The sequence below is a fragment of the Myxocyprinus asiaticus genome, chromosome 18 (genome assembly GCF_019703515.2).
Source record: "Myxocyprinus asiaticus isolate MX2 ecotype Aquarium Trade chromosome 18, UBuf_Myxa_2, whole genome shotgun sequence".
Classification (NCBI taxonomy): domain Eukaryota; kingdom Metazoa; phylum Chordata; class Actinopteri; order Cypriniformes; family Catostomidae; genus Myxocyprinus; species Myxocyprinus asiaticus.
In genome coordinates, this window is record NC_059361.1 from 26,233,871 (window position 1) to 26,254,854 (window position 20,984).

At 39.0% G+C, this 20,984-nt stretch overlaps 1 protein-coding gene across 2 annotated transcripts in view; it reads left to right on the plus strand.

The window, feature by feature from the left end:
- Window positions 1-20,984, plus strand: part of LOC127455990 (multiple epidermal growth factor-like domains protein 11) — a 196,577-nt gene that overhangs the window by 145,192 nt on the left and 30,401 nt on the right. For both annotated transcript variants that reach the window (XM_051724242.1, XM_051724243.1), the window contains exons 13-15: window positions 5,728-5,891; window positions 6,381-6,483; window positions 17,663-17,809. In XM_051724242.1, coding sequence (XP_051580202.1) covers window positions 5,728-5,891; window positions 6,381-6,483; window positions 17,663-17,809 — 414 coding nt within the window. The remainder of the gene's footprint in view (window positions 1-5,727; window positions 5,892-6,380; window positions 6,484-17,662; window positions 17,810-20,984) is intronic.

A 20,984-nucleotide genomic window follows, 5' to 3' on the forward strand; every position in this document is an offset into this window, starting at 1 on the left:
TTTAACAAAAACCCACCAATTCACTATCTCAAAAAATTTGAATACATCATAAGACCAATAAAAAAAACATTTTTAGTGAATTGTTGGCCTTCTGGAAAGTATGTTCATTTACTGTACATGTACTCAATACTTGGTAGGGGCTCCTTTTGCTTTAATTACTGCCTCAATTCGGCGTGGCATGGAGGTGATCAGTTTGTGGCACTGCTGAGGTGGTATGGAAGCCCAGGTTTCTTTGACAGTGGCCTTCAGCTCATCTGCATTTTTTGGTCTCTTGTTTCTCATTTTGTGGGCAGGTGCCAAATCCTGCTGGAAAATGAAATCAGCATCTTTAAAAAGCTGGTCAGCAGAAGGAAGCATGAAGTGCTCCAAAACTTCTTGGTAAACGGGTGCAGTGACTTTGGTTTTCAAAAAACACAATGGACCAACACCAGCAGATGACATTGCACCCCAAATCATCACAGACTGTGGAAACTTAACACTGGACTTCAAGCAATTTGGGCTATGAGCTTCTCCACCCTTCCTCCAGACTCTAGGACCTTGGTTTCCAAATGAAATACAAAACTTGCTCTCATCTGAAAAGAGGACTTTGGACCACTGGGCAACAGTCCAGTTCTTCTTCTCCTTAGCCCAGGTAAGACACCTTTGACGTTGTCTGTGGTTCAGGAGTGGCTTAACAAGAGGAATACGACAACTGTAGCCAAATTCCTTGACACGTCTGTGTGTGGTGGCTTTTGATGCCTTGACCCCAGCCTCAGTCCATTCCTTGTGAAGTTACCCAAATTCTTGAATCGATTTTGCTTGACAATCCTCATAAGGCTGCAGTTCTCTCGGTTGGTTGTGCATCTTTTTCTTCCACACTTTTTCCTTCCACTCAACTTTCTGTTAACATGCTTGGATACAGCACTCTGTGAACAGCCAGCTTCTTTGGCAATGAATGTTTGTGGCTTACCCTCCTTGTGAAGGGTGTCAATGATTGTCTTCTGGACAACTGTCAGATCAGCAGTCTTCCCCATGATTGTGTAGCCTAGTGAACCAAACTGAGAGACCATTTTGAAGGCTCAGGAAACCTTTGCAGATGTTTTGAGTTGATTAGCTGATTGGCATGTCACCATATTCTAATTTTTTGAGATAGTGAATTGGTGGGTTTTTGTTAAATGTGAGCCAAAATCATCACAATTAAAAGAACCAAAGACTTAAACTACTTCAGTCTGTGTGCATTGAATTTATTTAATACACGAGTTTCACAATTTGAGTTGAATTACTGAAATAAATGAACTTTTCCATGCCATTCTAATTTATTGAGATGCACCTGTATAATGATTCCTTAATGAATGGTTCTCTTCCTCTAACTCTCACTCAGACCTCTGTTTCACTTATACTCAAGCGTGATAAGAATCCAGATGAATGTGGCAGCTGGAGGCCAATAAGTCTGCTAAATTTGGATGTGAAATTGTTAGCTAAGGTGCTGGCTTGCCGTCTGGATCCCTGTCTACCTAAAATAATCTCTGAAGATCAGACCGGTTTTATCAGGGGGCGACAATTGTCATCAAATATTCGACGACTCTTAAATACTATTCTTTCTCCATCTACCACCACAACTAGTGAGCTGGTCATTTCATTGGATGCAGAAAAGGCCTTCGACCGGTTGGAGTGGAATTATTTATTCAATATATTAGATAGATTTGGCTATGGCCCTCTTTTTACATCATGGATACGCCTTCTATATACTGTTCCTGTTGCTAATGTGAGAACAAACTTTTTATGTTCACAATATTTCCCCCTCACCAGAGGTACCGGTCAAGGGTGTCCTCTTTCTCCCCTTCTGTTCGCTTTAGCAATAGAACCTCTTTTCATAGCTTTGAAAAATCCCCTGCTCTTCTCGGGTACTGTTAGGGGAGGGATAGAACATCATGTCTCGCTCTATGCTGATGACCTTCTGCTCTATGTTTCTGATCCTGTCAGCTCGGTTTTAGACCTTTTACATATTTTTAACACCTTTGGTTCTTTTTCAGGATACAAGCTTAATATAAATAAAAGTGAATGTTTCCTAGTAAATAACTTAGCTAAACAAATTCCAGCTGAGGTGTTGCCATTCCATCATTCCTCCACAAAGTTTCATTATTTAGGAGTAAATATCTCATACTTCTTCGATCTATTCGATCTAGATTTACAGCGATGGGATAAGCTACCTCTTACTCTGTTTGGTAGAATTCAGTCAATTAAAATGAATTTTTTTGCCTAGGTTTTTGTTTCTTTTTCAGACACTCCTGGTGTTTCTACCTAAATCCTTCTTTAAATCATTGGATGGTGCAATTTCCACTTATATATGGCAGGGCAGACCTCCCAGGTTAAGTAAGGCAAATCTTCAGAGACATAAAAAAGATGGAGGTCTTGCTCCGCCTAATTTTTTGATTTACTACTGGGCAGCAAACATTAGCAAAATTCACAGCTGGTATAATTCTCCCCATATAGATTGGTGTAGGGTAGTAGTACAGTCCTGCTCTTAATCCTCACTTTCTGCCTTAGCGTGTGCTCCTTTGTCTAGTCGTCCCTCAAATTACACAACAAATTTGGTTTTACGCACTTCTCTTAGGATATGGAGGCAATTCAAACAGCATTTTAAACTTGCTGCTACTTCTCTTTATGGTGCTATGTGCAATAATCATTTGTTTGTGCCTTCAACCTTAGACTCTGCTTATGTTCTATGGAAAAACAGAGGCCTTTCATTATTACTTAGTGCTTATTACAGAAACATGGCTCTATATCTATTTTATACAGTTTAATTCATACTTATGTTTTGTCTTCTACCTCTCAGCTTAAACACCAATGGGAGTTATAACTCGGACGTAGTCTGGACAAGGAATGGTGGGAAATTGCTGCTGGCAGGGTTAATTCGTCTTCATCTTGTGCCAGACTAAGTCTGATTCAATTTAAGGTTTTCCATAGAATTCACCTTATAAATGTCAAACTAAGTAAGCTATTTCTGGGCGTAGATGTCACTTGCAATAGGTGTTCTCTGGCTCCTGCTGATCACACTCACATGTTTTTTATTGCCCAGAGCTGGAAGATTTTTGGTATTCCTTTTTTGATACTTTTTCTACCATTCTTAATATTTCCCTCGAACTATGCCCTTTGATTGCTATCTTTGGTGTCCCAGCAGTTCTAGATGAACATACAAAGAAGTATACTAATGTTCTTGCCTTTGCCTCACTGATAGCTCGTAGACTAATTCTATTACACTGGAAGTCCTCTAAATCTCCTCCCACTTTCTCGTGGTTAGAAGATTTGATGTCTTTTTTATATATTGAAAAAATAAAGTTTGCACTAAAAGGTTCCACTGACAAATTTTATAAAAACTGGGATCCTCTACTAAATGTTTGTAAAGAATACACCCTCTGTCTTTGCTGATTTATAATATGTAGTTATTAACTTACGGATATCCTGTGTCTACACTCCTTTGTCACATTATATATTTATGTATGAATGTCTAGGTGCAAGATTGATGTAGGTGTGTATGTATGTGTTTTATTTATTTGTAAATATACCTCTCTGTTTTATTCTCCTTCTTTTGGGGGTGGGTGGGGGGTAGGGCCCACTGAGGGATGTGACTGTTCATGTTTGTGTCCACCCTTAGTAGTTGTTTATATATATATATATATATATATAAGGAATGTATAGATTTATTAATATTGTTGTACCCTTTGTGTATTCCAATAAAAAAATATATATAAAAAAAAAAAAAAAAAAGAATGCCAAGGATCTGCAAAGCTGTCATTGCTGCATGTGGAGGATTTTTTGATGAGAACTCTTTGAAGTAGTTTACATTTTTTTCAAATTGTAATAGTAATTTTTCACGTTATTAATGTCCTGACTACACATTGTGATTGTGTGAATGCCACTTTGGTGAATAAAAGTACCAATTTTTTTCCATAAGAGAAAAATCTGTACATTATTCCAACGTTTTGGCCACAAGTGTGTGTGTGTGTGTGTGTCTATATATATATATATATATATATATATATATATATATATATATATATATATATATATATATATATATATATAATATGCTATAATATATATATAATACATTATAACTTCTGCAGATAAAATTGGATGTTGCATGTGTTATAATGCATTATACTCTATAACTATGAATATTATAATTTATTATAATTATGGTTATAATTATTTATGAGAAGTTATAACATTATAAGGTGTATTATGATACATTAATAATTAGTTACAATGCATTTACAACCTATTATAAATATGGGCTTTATAGAAAGTGTTACCGAATCTTCTAGATCCTCTGTTAGATATGACCTTACTTCTCCCTCTGCTGCTCCATTAGCTGAGCTCAGAGAAGGTTTATTTGTGTAAAACTTAGGGAGAAAAGGTGAAAACTAAGATAGTTGAATTTGTTGACTCTTGGTTGTGTTGATCTCATGCTTAGCACTTACATTCACTACTAGTCAAAAGTTTGGACTCACCTACTCATTCTTTATTATAGCTATTTCCCACAATCAAGAATAATAATAAAGTCATCAAAATTATGAAATAACACAAATGGAAGAATGGGAATTGTGTAGTGGCCAAAAAAATTGTAACAAATCAAAACTAACTTACGTTTCTTCTTCCTCACTTTGTGTAGATTAAAGTTTTGCACACTTTGAGCATTCCCTCAACCAACTTTATGAGGTATCAACCTAGGATGCTTTTTAAACAGTATTGGAGTTATACAGCATATGCTAGGCACTTGTTGGCTGTTTTTCCTTCAAAATCTGGTTTAACTCATCCATTTAAAAAGACAAAGAAGATAAAAAAAGGAATAGAAAAATATTTTAAAAAATAAGTTTTAGTTTTGTAAAGATGGGAAAGGCATGTAGGCAGTAAAACAATTTATATTTGGCTACAAAATAAATTTCAGGCATTTGAAGGAATATTCTGGATTCAATACAAGTTAAAGGATTAGTTCACCCAAAAATGATAATTCTTTCATGATTTAGTATATCGACAGCATTTGTGGCATAATGTTATGGCATAATGTTATGCAAAAATAGTTTTGACTCATCCCTCCTTTTCTTAAAAAAAAAAAAATAAGCACAAATGGAGGTTACAGTGAGTCACTTACAATGGAAGTGAATGGGGTAATTTTTTGGAGGGTTTAAAGACAGAAATGTGAAGCTTATAATTTTATGAAAGCACTTACATTAATTCTTCTGTTAAAACTCATGTATTATTTTAGCTGTAAAATTGTGTAAATCATTGTTTACTGGGATTACAAGGTTTACGGTGTCATGGCAACGTAGTTGTAAAATTGGATATAATTTTACACAGGAAAGGTTAGTAAGCGATTTTATCACATTAGAATCATAATAGCACGCATATTGTCTTGTGGCTAAACATTTGTAACAGTATTTTAACATTTATGGATTGGCCCCATTCACATACATTGTAAGTGACTCACTGTAACCCAGAGTTTTGCTTTTTTCAATATTATTTTTTGTGGTAATCAACATTATGCCACAAATGCTGTAAATTGGGTTTAACTTGTATTGATCCCAGAATATTCCTTTAAGATCATGATAAATATACTGTATATTCTGTCAAGTGTATCCAAACTTTTGACTGGTAATGTGGGAAAAGGAAGCAATTAAATTACTAAAGGAACGAATGGTGCTAATAAATTTATAAATGTCTGTGCTATCTCCCTTTCCTTGGCAGGTTGGCAGGGTGTGGACTGCTCAATCCTTTGCTCCAGCGGGACTTGGGGTTTGGGCTGTAACCAGACTTGTTTGTGTGCCAATGGTGCGGCTTGTGACCCAATAGATGGCTCATGTACATGCTCTTCAGGCTGGAGAGGAGAACGATGCCAGCAACCCTGCCCCGTGAGTGTGTTCCTGGGACTGATTCCACTATCTGTCTGCAGACATTTGACATTTGATTTATATATTTATATTTGTCATGACAGTGCAGTTTAAACTCATCAGTATGGGTTGTGGTGTGTGTGTGTGTGTGTGTGTGTGTGTGTGTGTGTGTGTGTGTGTGTGTGGGCAGGTTTAAGTGGTTTTCAAGGACTTTTTTTTAGGTTACAAACTGGTAATTACAAGTGTATTATGCTATAAATATGGTTTATGAGGACATTTCTAGTGTCCCCATAATTGAAATCGCTTAAAAAAACATACTAAACCATGTTTTATTGAAAATGTAAAAATGCAGAACGTTTTTTGTGAGGGTTAGGTTTAGGGGTAGGGTTAGGGGATAGAATCTATAGTTTGTACAGTATAAAAATCATTATGTCTGTGGAGAGTCCTCATAATGATAGCTGCACCTACGTGTGTGTGTGTGTGTGTGTGTGTGTGTGTGCAAATATTCAGAATGGCAGATATGGGCTGGAGTGTCACGAACGTTGTGACTGTAACCATGCTGATGGATGCGACCTTGTGAGTGGTTTCTGTCGCTGTCTGCCAGGATGGACAGGTGAGTGACAGTCACATTGACATAAGTTAACTTGAAAAGGGACGAAATTCTTAAAGGGAAATCTGATACACAATGTTACCTATATAACACCAACATACAGTTGTGCTCAAAAGTTTGCATACCCTGGCAGAAATTGTGAAATTTTGCAATTAAAATTCTCTCATTATTCACTTACCCTGATGCCGTCCCAGATGTGTATGACTGTCTTTCTTCAACAGAACACAAATTAAGATTTTTAGAAGAAGATAGAGCTCTGTGAGGTCCTTATAATAGAAGTACACGGGTGCCAGCACTTTGATGGTCCGTTAGTCATATTTAGGCAGCAATAAAGTAATCCACATGACTCCAGTCGATCAATGAATGTCTTTTAAAGCAAATCGATATGTTTGTGTAAAAAATAAATCAATAATTAAAACGTTATTAACTTTTAAAAAGCGTGTCGGCAAGTTCACGCAAGAATTCGGAAGTGGCGCTTATTTACAACAGAAGAACGAACGTCATGCGACAGTTCGGCCATTTCAAACTGCATCAGAGCCCTGGATGGAAGCGCCGATTTAGAGTTAAAAACGTTTTAATTATCGACTTGTTTTTTACATAAACCTATCAGTTCACTTCAGAAGACATTCATTGTTCGACTGGAGTCGCATGGATTACTTTTATGCTGCCTAAATGTGGATTTTGGACCGTCAAAGTGCTGGCAGCCATGTACTTCTGTTATAAAGACCTGACAGAGCTCTATCTTCCAAAAAACTTAATTTGTGTTCTGCTGAAGAAAGACAGTCTTACACATCTGGGACTGCATCAGGGTATGTGAATAATGACAGAATTTTAATTTGTAGGTGAACTATTCCTTTAAGCCATTTCAGAGCAAAACATAAATATTGAGCTATAATTTTTAAGCTATATCATTTAGCCCTTGTAATAATCACCTACCACTAATAATTATCAGAGTCAGCTGGCACAATTTTGAAGATATCAAAACCTCTCAAGATATTACAGTGTACCCAATGGGATTTTCATGAAGCAAATGCTATATAATACATTCAGAAGCATTTCATTTATTTGTGATATTATAATGGCTTCTGTGACTCAAAAAAAAAAAAAAAAAAGAAAGACAAGTTGTCCATATGAATTAATAAAATAGAACAACAAAGTGTTGTGGTATCAATCTGTTTCATCTTTTAAATGTAATATTAAAAACAAATGTCTCTGTAATCAAGCAAGTATTAATCTTTAAATTGCCTTCTACCAGAGGGAAATGTGTGATTTTCGAATAGTTATGAAATCTAATTATATATACGAAAATATATATGAAATCTCTTTCTATTTCAGTAGCGAATCAAAAGCAATTTTTTTACTTCAACTCCTAGTAATGCTATACAGTATGTTAGATTAAATTATTCATGTTAAATACAGTATAATGTTCAAATCAGTACACGGACAGGACCACCATGCCTCCAAAAGATTTACTCACATGACATCTACATGCCACATTTGAAGAGTTCTCACTTTGGAGGAGTTCAAGGATTCAGCCTGTGGGCAGATTAATAAGAGATCTTTCAAACCATGAAGCATTTATTATAACTGTTGCTGAACATATTACCTAATTAGATTGCACTGACCCAGAATGAAGCAGTCATTCTGCGGCTTGCTTACTCGCCTTTCACACTGTGTTTACACCTTCTGTTATAGCGGTCTCAGCACTGTGTGTCCATGTGAGAAAAAGTTTGAGAGGCATTGATTGGACATGTTTGAATACCACAGAAGGGCTGTGTTTACAATCTATGAAACATTACAGTAACATGTGAAAGTGTTACACAACAAGAGAGCGAAAGATCAAGAGAAAGAGAGATGGAGCAGGTTGGGTCTGTAGGTGTGACTTTGCCCGCAAGCCCTCGATCACTCTCTCCGTTCGGGACTCTAAATTTTGACCATGTGCTCTGGGAAATGATGTGGCTTTCATTATCTGCAAGAAGGAGCCAGCAATGCAAAAATCTCATGCTCTGAATCCTGCCCAGGTCTCCACCATCTGCCAGTCTTAATGGAGTCACCAGGGTGCAAATAGGCCTCAGAGACTGCGAGCATCTGAACAAAGAGACTATGCAGATCAGTGATTTATGGAAGCTATCGAGAGACAGAGCTAGGCTTACATAGTGCATATATGAGAAGATAGCATCAAGTCTGATACAAAGAATATGCGTACAGAGAGAGAGAGAGAGATTGCAAGAGAACATTTGATGAGGAAACTCTGGAATCTGTAGACTATTCTAGACTCAACTGTAGTCATAAATATAATATTGAGGCTGTTAATTTAAGAATTGTAGTTAGAGAAGGTAAGAAGATAAAGAGATGATCCTCAGAGAGCAATAGGTGTAAGACTTCTGACATTCAAGGGATAAGAATGACTAAACTAGAAGGAGTAAAACGTACAGGAAGAGAGTGGAGATACGCCCGAGGATAGACGAGCTAAGAGTGTTTTATCAAAAGAGAGAAAAAAGGCAAGTGAGAGATGAGTGAAAATAAATGGCCACTCTAAATAAAACATTATAACCAAGTTTCCAGCGACAAGCTATTTTCCTGTCCATACTGAAAGAGTAAATGCTGTGCTATGTAGTGTGACGCCAGAGAAATGTTGCACCTTCTAAGAACACAGTGTGAAATGTATAGTTTCAGTCCTGAATGCTGATTGGTCAATGCAGCATTCCATTGATGCTACACTGGGGGAAAAAATTAATTAAATGAACTGGTTTGATTCAAGTCAAAAATATAATTAATAAAATTATAATTATAAATTTAATAATTAAAAAACACTTAACCTGACTATATTAGGTTACGCAAGCAAAATTAATTTTAAGGATTAGATCAAGTAGAAAGGTAACAATGGCAGGTTATCACTTCATACAGTGTAGAATACATGATACAGTAAGAGCTATGATGTGAAACACTTGTTTACCTTCTTTGTAAATACTTTGTGCATAACCCATAGAAGCCAACTAACCTTAGTTTACATGTCAGGCACTAAATCTTCTAGTGCAGGGGTTTTCAAATTGGGTACTAGAGAACTTGAAGACAGACGTTTTATTAGTAGTATTGCTTTTAAGCTATGTTCATCAATATACATAATTTTTTTTATTAAGATAAACTTTTTTATTAAGCTATCAACATTCCATTTTAAATTCAGTTTCATTTTGAAATAGGTTATATTTTTTCAAAACATTTCAAACACGTTTGTCTTTCTTTTTAAAACATATTGTGAACACATACTTTGCAACACATTTTTACCACGTTCAAGCAATTGGGAAACTGTTAAAATTAGCCTTCTGAGGGCCTGGGTAGCTCAGTGGTAAAGACGCCGGCTACCACTCCTGGGGTTCTCTAGCTCGCTAGTTTGAATCCCAGGGCATGCTGAGTGACTCAAGCCAGGTCTACTAAGCAACCAAATTGGCCCGGATGCTAGGGAGGGTAGAGTCACATGGGGTAACCTTCTTGTGATCACTATAATGTGGTTCGTTCTCGGTGGGGCGCATGGTGAGTTGGGCATGGTTGCCGCGGTGGGTATCGTGAAGCCTCCGCACACGCTATGTCTCCATGGCAACACGCTCAACAAGCCACGTGATAAGATGCGCGGGTTGACAATCTCAGACGCCGAGGCAACTGGGATTCGTCCTCCGCCACCCGGACTGAGGTGAATCACCACCACGCCACCAATTTGGGCATTCCAAATTGGGAGAAAAAATAAAATAAAAAATTTGCCTTCTGAATAGAGTCCTCCACAGTCAAAAAACTAAACGAAGTATTCTCAACAGCCCTATAACCAAAGAGCCAACAAAATCAGACATAGAATGAAATCAGCACGATGGACAGCTCTATATTCTGATCACTGAACAGATAACCCTCGACGGTCAAATAACTAAACTGGAAACATGTTCATTAACAGTCACAGGCTACTAACGTTATCTCAATTGAATAAGAGCTATTTTGGAGATTTTAGGCTACTTAAGCCAATTCAACTTTGAAAACATCAACATCAGACATCAAACAACATCAGCAAGATGGACAGGGCTGTTTTGTCACAGTATCAAATGCGTAAAAATCACTTCCATATAGGCCTACGTTAAGCAAAAAAAGAAAAAGAAAAGAAATAAATCTGATTGCCGATTTTGCCTCTTCATTTTCATCGCCCCTACATCAGTGGGAACAATGAGTCCGACTTTTTGATGAGCACAGGTGATCGATGCGGGGCTGCACAGTAGAAAGGAATAAACGTAAATCATCCTCCACAGGCAGCCTTGATCGGTATTTGCTTTTAAGCAGGGTCAAAGCGGAAAACCCACTCACATAAGTAAGTGGAGGTGAAGGGAATCTGCCTCCTCTCCTGTAGACTTTTGTATTGTAGACACTACAAAGTGATCCATTTTGCAACACGCATATGCATAACATGCAAGCTAGCAGGACAGATATGTACAGACGTGAACCGTTATGTTTTTTTTTCCCGCGCTGCGCCTCCCCTGGGGCTCTCTGGTGCCCCCCAGGGGAGACGTGCCTCACCAATTGAAAAGCTCTGAATTTGCCTAATAAAATATCATTTCATTAAAATATGTGTACTTAATATTTGTATTATGTATTTTTATTTATGTAATAGGTTTTTTATGTAACCATTTATGTGTAACAGAGTCTCTCATACCTTTTTGTTTAAGTATGAGTTTTGGTGTAATGGGGTAAGGAAGAGAAAAAGACAAAGTAACAGAGATAGATGGAGTAAGAAAGCAAAGAAACATTGAGGAACGATTTTAGAAGCTCCAGGGCCTCTGTAGTGGAGGATTGTGAGTATATAACCGAGTGCCCTGCAGAGACCCTTGCATTGTGTGTGCAGGCACATGCACTTGTGTGTCCCCTTAACATGTAAAGTGGAAAGTAATTTGTGATAGTACTTGCGGGTCACTCATTAATTGGCTGGCGGTCCCTCTGGCAGTTCTCTGCTAGAAAAGTCTCATATGCAAAGAGTCACTTCTTCTCTTTCTTCTCTTTCCTCACTCTGCTTAAAAGCCTCTATGTTTGTCACCATTAGGCTTTCAGGGGGATCTTCTGTTCTCATTCTTTGCTGACAATAAAGGAAGTGCAGGACTTTTTTCTTCCCTGCCCAGCAGAAGCTCAAATAGGCTTGCCCCTCCTTTGATGTGTGTTGGCTGGGCTTGTCTTAATCGCTCATCCCTGCTGCCCCCCCATCCTGCCACCTCTCTGTTCTGCCACCGAGGTGATGCAGGCATGATGCCTGTCCCTGGAGTTTAGACCTGGTCTAATTCAAAGGCCTGGGACTAATGCTGTTTTAATGGGCCGTGCCACTCGCTCAGAAAAGTCTCTGTCAAAGGAAATTGCAAATGAGGTTCCTGAGCTGCAGCTTGAAAGGGTGTTCTGATTCTTTGTGTGAAAATATGTATGTATGTATGGATGTGTGTGTGTGTGTATAAGGGAGTGTGTGTGCTCATAATTTCTCCCTTCTATGCTATTATATTTTGCTTATGGAATTTGGAACATAGATGCTGATTTATTAAGATTTTATAATTAAAGCAATAAGCCACAAGAGGCCTGTGTTACACGATTTTACCATGAGTAAGGGGTATTCTTAGGCATAACGTTGAGTGGAGTGCCAAAAAAGCGCTTAACCCTGATAAAATAATGTATATGCCCGGGAGTGGCTTCTTGCTTTTATAAAATAGCGGCAACAGCTATATTATAAAAGACACCAATATTGAATGAATAACTATCAATTCTTATGCCACGTAATACTGTTCATTAGCATAACTGTAGGTGATATTTTACATAGACTTGACGCATTTATGTATAATTCAGTTGATGAGATCTGTGTATGTAAATTGTTGTTTCTTTAACTTCAGGCACTTTTAGCACTGTGGACTTCTTTAAAGTTAAAAAAAAAAATTACACTCTTTTGTTTTGTCCAACAGTGTATGTACATGCATATAGCAAGATAATTTAGCTTTTAATTCTCCCAGCTTTGCTCATTGTAATTGCATCTTTACTAGTAATATTTAATTAGAGAGCTCTACAATAGATTTACTTTTAGTAAGAATTCCAATTACAGAGCTCTCTGTTTGCATTTTCACTAGTAAGAATGCAGTTGGGCTCTACAAATGAATTACATAGCTCTGTAATTTAATTTTTACTTGTAAAAGTCCAATTATAGGACTATTTGCATTTGTATTAGTAGGAGTACAATTGCAGAGCTCTACTATTGAATTACAAAGCACTGAGATTACATTCTTACTAGTAAGAATTGCAATTAAAGAGCTCTACAATTGCATTCACTGCATCCGATGCTTTGCATTGCACTTGGTGATGTATGGCTTGGATGCAGCTGCTCGGCCATGGAAACCCATTCCATGAAGCTCTCTATGCACTGTTCTTGAGCTAATCTGAAGGCCACATGAACTTTGGAGGTCTGTAGCGATTGACTCTGCAGAAAGTTGGCGACCTCTGCGCACTATGCGCCTCAGCATCCGCTGACCCCGCTCTGTCATTTTACGTGGCCTATCACTTCATGGCTGAGTTGCTGTCATTCCCAATCACTTCCACTTTGTTATAATACCACTGACAGTTGACTGTGGAATATTTAGTAGCGAGGAAATTTCACGACTGGACTTGTTGCACAGGTGGCATCCTATCACAGTACCACGCTGGAATTCACTGAGCTCCTGAGAGCGGCCCATTCTTTCACGAATGTTTGTAGAAGCAGTCTGCATGCCTAGGTGCTTCATTTTATACACCTGTGGCCATGGAAGTGATTGGAACACCCGAATTCAATTATTTGGATGGGTGAGCGAATACTTTTGGCAATATAGTGTACATCACTGTCCTGGTCACAAAAGCAAAGTTTGTGGGAAATAATAGCCATTTTTCTATACTTTTGAGGCATAAGTAATTAGGAAATAACACTTACTACCCAGGAAAAAATAAAATAAAAATTGTTACACAGTGATATGATGTGTAATCACAAGTGATATTTACCTTGATTTTTCTGTTTTCTTCAAACATCACTTGTCTCATATTTTATCTCAAGCATGCTCTTCACTGGCACTTTTGTCAACATGGTTAACAAGTACACTAACTTTTGAAAAGGCTTTATTAGAGACAAAGTTTTCATTGTGAAATGACTGTGGGACAGTCGTAATTTTTTAAACATTTATAGAAATCATTATTACACAATAAAAGGTGTCCAAGTCAGTTTTAATGTGATCTTCATATAACAAAAAGAAAAATTTTGAAGTCCCTAAGCTGAAGAAACACCCATATATGCTTCAAAAACATAAAGTTTCATAAAACATTTTTATACAACAGCGATAACCACAGTATGATAAAAGACACCAACTTTCAATAAATATTATTCAGTAATTAGTTACATTTACTAATAATTAGAATAGACAATTCTTCTGCCAGAGTTCATTAGCCTGCTGTAAACTGTTGATAGTTGCCAAGCACCTTGCAAATTTCTGCATTAATATCAAATTTATCAATCATTAATTTGTCATTAATTAAAAGTTAACATTTTACAATGGCTTCATAGATTTTGGAACTATCCATTTCATAATATGTATTTAGCTCTTTCTGCACTGTGAGATTTCTGAATGTGAACTTGTTTACGAGTGTGTCAGTGTGACTTGACAGTGTGTTGTAATCCCAAAATGACTGTGTTAGCTTGACTAATTTCAATGCATTTCAACATTTGAGACTATGTAGGTCTCTTCTTTTTATATATTTGTGTGTGTGTGTGTGTGTGTGTGCGTGCGCGTGCGTGCGTATGTGTGTGTACTGGCGCATGTCCCTCGAGGAGCTCTACACACAAGCCAGCTAAAAGAGAATGGGAGAAGAGGCTCGTCTTGGCCCTGTTAATGAACACACTGCACTGGTAGGGAGGCCCAGTCTGATCAAAAATGTATACAGAGCACAGCACAGTGCAGCCTAGTGCTGCGGCCAAGAGTTGCCTGAACCTACACACCACTTTCAAAACCAGGACTGCTCCTTTCAGAGAAACTGGGACTCAACACATATACACACATACACTTCAAAAACTCTTTTCAAAAACTCTATTTTTTTGTAAAAATATCAATTTTGTAAGTACAATTTTTAACATCCTTCAAACAAGATAAATTTACATTACTTATTAATTTATATGTTTAATCTTATAAGATGCATTAGACTTGTTTTCAGAGAGCATTTCTTGAGTAAAGTTTATTTTTCTTTCTTACCCCATTGGCAATCTCTGTTTCTTGTTTTGAATATAAATCTAGCAAAATGTAGTGAGGTTTATGGTTAAAAAAAAAAAGAAAAGAAAATACAATTTGCCAATGAGAAGAAAAACGTCTTAGTTACTGATGTAACCTCTGCTCCCTGATGGAGGGAATGAGACGTTGTGTTGATGTGGTGACACTATGGGTTCGCTCTTGAGAGTCCCAATCACCTTTGCTTTATTCAGAAAAGGCCAATGAAAATTGGCGAGTGGAATTTGCATGCCACGGACATACGGGTATAAAAGGAGATGGCGTGCACCACTCATTCAGAGTTGTGCGGAGGAGCCGAGAGAGAGTCCCAGCCATGTCAGCGGTCAGTTTAGCGCCGTGGCAGGAGGGACACTACGTCTCATTCCCTCCATCAGGGAACAGAGGTTACATCAGTAACCAAGACGTTCCCTGTCTGTCACTCACTCGATGTTGTGTCAATGTAGTGACACTAGGGGTTCCTATATGAAACGCCGCAGGCGCTGAACCGTGTCGCGAGGTATGGAGGAGCGGACACGGGCAGGCTGCTGTGTGCCTCGCAGCAAGCGCTTGACCACATCGTGACCTTCCAGCGAGTTAGGTAAGGCGTCTCCAGGGTCCCAATAAGGATGCGAGGAGGACTTACCTAATTTTTGTATTAAGCAATTTCCCACTGAACACCTGCTAGAATAGCACTGGGGAAGTGCTCTTCCCTCTCCAGAAGGGAGAGCACTACAGAGACCACATCCTACTGGAGGGAGGTTAACATGTGGAGAATACCTCCGATGGTGGGGGAGCCGGGGCCAGCACCGCAGGAGGATGGTCTTGGCGAGAGGCAGACGGGGCGCGGGACATTGGAGGCCTATAGGCGGCCGAGCTGCACCATGGCAGGATGTGTTTGATGGCCTCCGTCTGCTTCTTCACCATCGAGAACTGGTGGGCAAAATCCTCGACAGTGTCATCAAAGAGCCCCCCTTGGGAGATGGGCGCATCAAGAAAGCGGACCTTCTCCAGATCGCCCGTGGCACTCGCCAACACAGCCGCCTGAGTTTCAACCCAGGACGGACTGGGTCGGAAAGCAGCCGCGGTGGCTCTCTGCTTCACGAAGAAGGAAGAGAGCCGAGACCACAACGTTCTTATGGGAGGCAGACGGGGCGTGGGACTTCAGAGGCCTATTGGCGGCCGAGCTGCGCTGTGGCAGGATGTGTTTGATGGCCTCCGTCTGCTTCTTTACTGTCGAGAACTGGTGGGCAAAATCCTCGACAGTGTCGCCAAAGAGCCCCCCCTTGGGAGATGGGCGCATCAAGAAAGCAGACCTTCTTGGCGTCATGCATTTCCGCAAGGTTGAGCCACAGGTGCTGCTCTTGGACCACCAAGGCGGACATTGTCTGGTCCAGGGTGTACGCCGTGACTTTCGTCGCCCATAGAGCGAGGTCGGTCATGGTACGCAGTTCCTACATAAGCCCTAAGTCAGTCTTACCCTCGTGCAGATCTTTGAGCGTCACGCTTCGAGCCCAGAAACTAATCATCTAGCCACGAGTGCTCAGGGCAGGGTGGAGGGTTCCTCTCAAGCTCGATGTTCGTGGCTGCCCGGGCAAGCACGGCTGCCAACTCAGTGTCCGCCCCATCCTGAGCTCTACCACCTGAGAGCGGGAGCTCAGAAGATTCATCCACTTCCGAAAGCAGAAGCCCACCCTCCGATGCTGCAACCAATAACTCATCCTCGTCGTGAGCCCCGAACAAGATATTAAATCCTCCCTGAGGCGGACTGCCTACCTCGCTCATGAACTCTACCGGGCAGAACAAGCATGCTGGGGACTGGGAGGTCTGCGGGGATTGAGCCAGCGGAAACACCCCCATATCCACATCCAGATTGCCTGCAGCGCTTGCCGACACAGCCGCCTGATTTTCAACCCAGGACGGACCGGGTCAGGAAGCAGCCGCGTTGGCTCTCTGCTTCACGAAGAAGGAAGAGAGCTGCGACTGCAACGTTCTCATGGGTATGTTCTCGCAGTGAGAATATAACCCCTCCACGAAAGCTGCCTCGGCGTGCTGGCGACCCAAGCACTCGAGACAGATCTCATGGCCATCCGGTGGGGAGAGATAATGGCCGCACCCAGTAGCACAAATGCAAAAGGACATCTTTAAAAAGATGCCAATCGTTTGTGCGAGCTCTTTTAGAGAAAATATACTCTTTTGGAATATACTCTTTTAACACCTGTGGACTCAGCCTCCGAAGCGCCCAGGGGAAGCACAACACTCGACCGTGTGGGGGCGACCGCTGATATGGTCCGTAAATTCTAGCAGCAAAGAATAAGGTGACGGGACGAACACAGAGACACGTGCACTCGGCTCCGAAGAACAAGTCTGAATGAGTGGTGCACCCCATCTCCTTTTATACCCATATGTCTGTGGCTGAGAGTGGCATGCAAATTCCACTCGCAAATTTTCATTGGCCTTTTCTGAATAAAGCAATGGTGATTTGGGCTCTCAAGAGCGAACCCCTAGTGTCACTACATAGCCATAACGTCGAATGAGTAACAGACAGGGAAAGAAACTTAATAAAATATATACTCTGAAAAAATTATTATCTTGAAAATTATCTTCCACATTGTTTTCTTTTCCAGTAAATTTTTCTTTTGTCATGTACAAAGAAAAGCTGATCACTGCTCATTTACCATGTCAATGGAAAATACGATATTACCAAAAAACAAAAAAGCAATGCCCTTAAGGTTCTAGTATCCCAACCATACATGTACATGTTCCTTCTCCAAACACATGTATATTATTTATTTTGCTTTTTTTATTCTGCTTTTCTGTATCCAATCCTCACTCCTGCTGTCTGTTATGGAAGCAAGTAAATATGTGCTTGTGAGATCATGCATTGATATTTCCCTTTCTTTTAACAGGGATCCACTGTGACAGCATCTGCCCTCAAGGCTTCTGGGGACCTAACTGCTCAATGACCTGCTCCTGCCAGAACGGAGGCTCTTGCTCTCCTGAAGATGGAACTTGTGTATGCGCTCCCGGCTACCGCGGCACTTCCTGCAAAAGAAGTAAGCTTCTTGTCAGCTTCCTTCCTTCAACCCTCATGGTGACTGTGATTTTACCAAATAGGACAAGCTCCTGGATCTACATCCAATTGGATTGTTAGGTTTGGTGCTGGGGTTTGTATCTTGTACACCATTATTATCAACCAATCCATTCCCTCTGATTTAATGGGTAGTTAAAGGACTAGTTTACCCTAAAATTTAAATTATGTCATTTACTCACATGTCGTTCCAAACCTGTATGACTTTCTTTCTAATGCTGAACATAAAATTATAATTTTTAATGAGTATCCCAGTTCGTCTTTTCAATACAATGGCAGTTTATAGGTAATCACTTTAAACTAAAAAAAGGACCCAAAAATATCTTAAAGTTAGGGTCAGCAGCTCATGTGTCATATTCCAAGTCTTCTGAAGGCATACAATAGGTTTTGCTGAGAAACAACCCACAATTTAAGTCGTCCGTTGCGCATTCATGCGAGCTATGAGAGAAGCTTGTTTACAGTGGCTTGCGTGTTCATGTGAGAACTTGCATTATTTAGCACTAAACCAAAACAAGATTTTCATTTTGGGTGAACTATTCCTTTAATTTTTAGGGTTAAATTCGGGTTTGGGATAGGATCAGGACTGTGTTTCTTTGACCAGAATGTTTTTCCAGGACCAACAAAACATGTTGTCTTTTTTGGCAAAACTAGGTGTTGGAAATTAACTTTTTTATTAAATGTGCACTCAGTAATTTTCCCTCATTTACAAAAATGTACTACTAATGAAATGAATTGTATTTTTGAAAGATATGTGTAAAATCATAACCACTTACTTGAGATAAAGACTCCAGTCATATCGGTAACCTTATAAAAGCTGTTTTATTCTACATGGAGAGGGTCCCCTCATGGGGGCTGCCATGTTAGGATTGCATGACTACTCGCTTGATCTCAGTAAACGCCCTTTTATTGGATACTTTCACTGATGGATTAAATTTTTCATGGCTGACTGTGAATAGTGAATTTCTACAATGGCATCTGTAACTGAAAGCTATTGTGTTTGAATGATTCAGCATCCACACCACTAGGTGTCAGTGTAAGCTCACGATGACACAAATAAAAAAGTTACTGAGTGCACCTTTAAGTTGCAATATTTGCCATTTGGAATTGATTTTCAGAGGCATTTTTACCTTTATCAGGGCAAATTTTTGTCAAATGAAAAAAACAACATTTAGTGTTTTTAGAGCTGATTTTAGATTAGATTTTAGATTGTTTCATAAAAACTTATCTGGGACACAGAATAAAGAGCTAATTTGATAGTCACAGGTCACTACAGTGTCTGCAAAGAAACTAAACCTAACTAGGTAAGCCTAGAGTAGAATATTATGAAAAATATTGAAAGTTAGATAACAGATGAAAAAGAGTGGAAGTTGATAGGGGAATTTTTTGCCCCACATTTTAAATATCTGCTGCATTTTTTTTTATTTTTTTTTATTTTTATTTTTGCTCCAAGACCGGATTAATTTCTGACTTTGCCCAACACTTACACTAACTTGTACAATGTCACCTTCTCAGAACTTCTCACTTAAGTGTTTGATTTGAAAACTCTTCAAACAACTGTTGCGAATGAGTGGAGGTCATGGCTGTTGCATCAAGACAGTGACCCTCTTGGAGTGGAGTGGGGATGGCTGAAGAGGGAGGCACTTAGTGAAGAGTCATGAACATGTGCAAGCAAATCTTTAATCACACACATCTTAATCACTTCAGCCCCACTTCTGTGCCTGGATCGCTGTGGAGATGCAGTGTCCGTATGGGGCTCTCATCAGCCTCTCTGTGAGGAAAAGTGTTTACCCAACCTCTCAGGGGTCTTCCTCTTAAGACACCATCTCTCTCCATCACTCTGTGTCTGTCTTTCTTTCTCTCCCGCTCTTGCTGTCTCTCTTTACCATGTTGTGCCCTCAAGGCAAAAGCCAACTGATTGCTGTCATTTTAAAGGATCGAAAACAGGAAATGCCAAAACAATAGTCTGTATGTTTTGTATGTTGTTTTGTATGTGGCAGGAGGAGGGTGAATCTCACAAAAACATGTCCAGGTCACATTTCACCCTAAAATCAAAATTATTACTGTAATCACTCATTTTTGCTGTATTACGGTAAAAATACTATATTATTATTTTTTTTAAATTATTATTATTATTATTATAATCTGAATAATTTAAAGGCAGTAAAGACATACTATACCACAAAGTATACACAAATTGGAATTTAAATAATACCTCATTTAAAAAAAACTATATTAATATAACATATATTATCATAATAATTTAATATATATATGTATATATACATTGCATTATTATGATGAGAATATGGTGGTGATGTGCTTAATTGTCATAAAAATAATGTCATATTTAAAAAGATCTTAATTGTCGAAAAATAGGCTTCATTTTTTTTTATTTTTTTTTTACAAAATATACTTATTTCTTATTTCTATTTTATATATATATATATATATATATATATATACAGGTGCATCTCAATAAATTAGAATGTCGTGGAAAAGTTCATTTATTTCAGTAATTCAACTCAAATTGTGAAACTCGTGTATTAAATAAATTCAGTGCACACAGACTGAAGTAGTTTAAGTCTTTGGTTCTTTTAATTGTGATGATTTTGGCTCACATTTAACAAAAACCCACCAATTCACTATCTCAACAAATTAGAATACATCTTAAGACCAATAAAAAAAACATTTTTAGTGAATTGTTGGCCTTCTGGAAAGTATGTTTATTTACTGTATATGTACTCAATACTTGGTAGGGGCTCCTTTTGCTTTAATTACTGCCTCAATTCGGCGTGGCATGGAGGCGATAAGTTTGTGGCACTGCTGAGGTGGTATGGAAGCCCAGGTTTCTTTGATAGTGGCCTTCAGCTCATCTGCATTTTTTGGTCTCTTGTTTCTCATTTTCCTCTTGACAATACCCCATAGATTCTCTATGGGGTTCAGGTCTGGTGAGTTTGCTGGCCAGTCAAGCACACCAACACCATGGTCATTTAACCAACTTTTGGTGCTTTTGGCAGTGTGGGCAGGTGCCAAATCCTGCTGGAAAATGAAATCAGCATCTTTAAAAAGCTGGTCAGCAGAAGGAAGCATCAAAATTTCTTGGTAAACGGGTGCAGTGACTTTGGTTTTCAAAAAACACA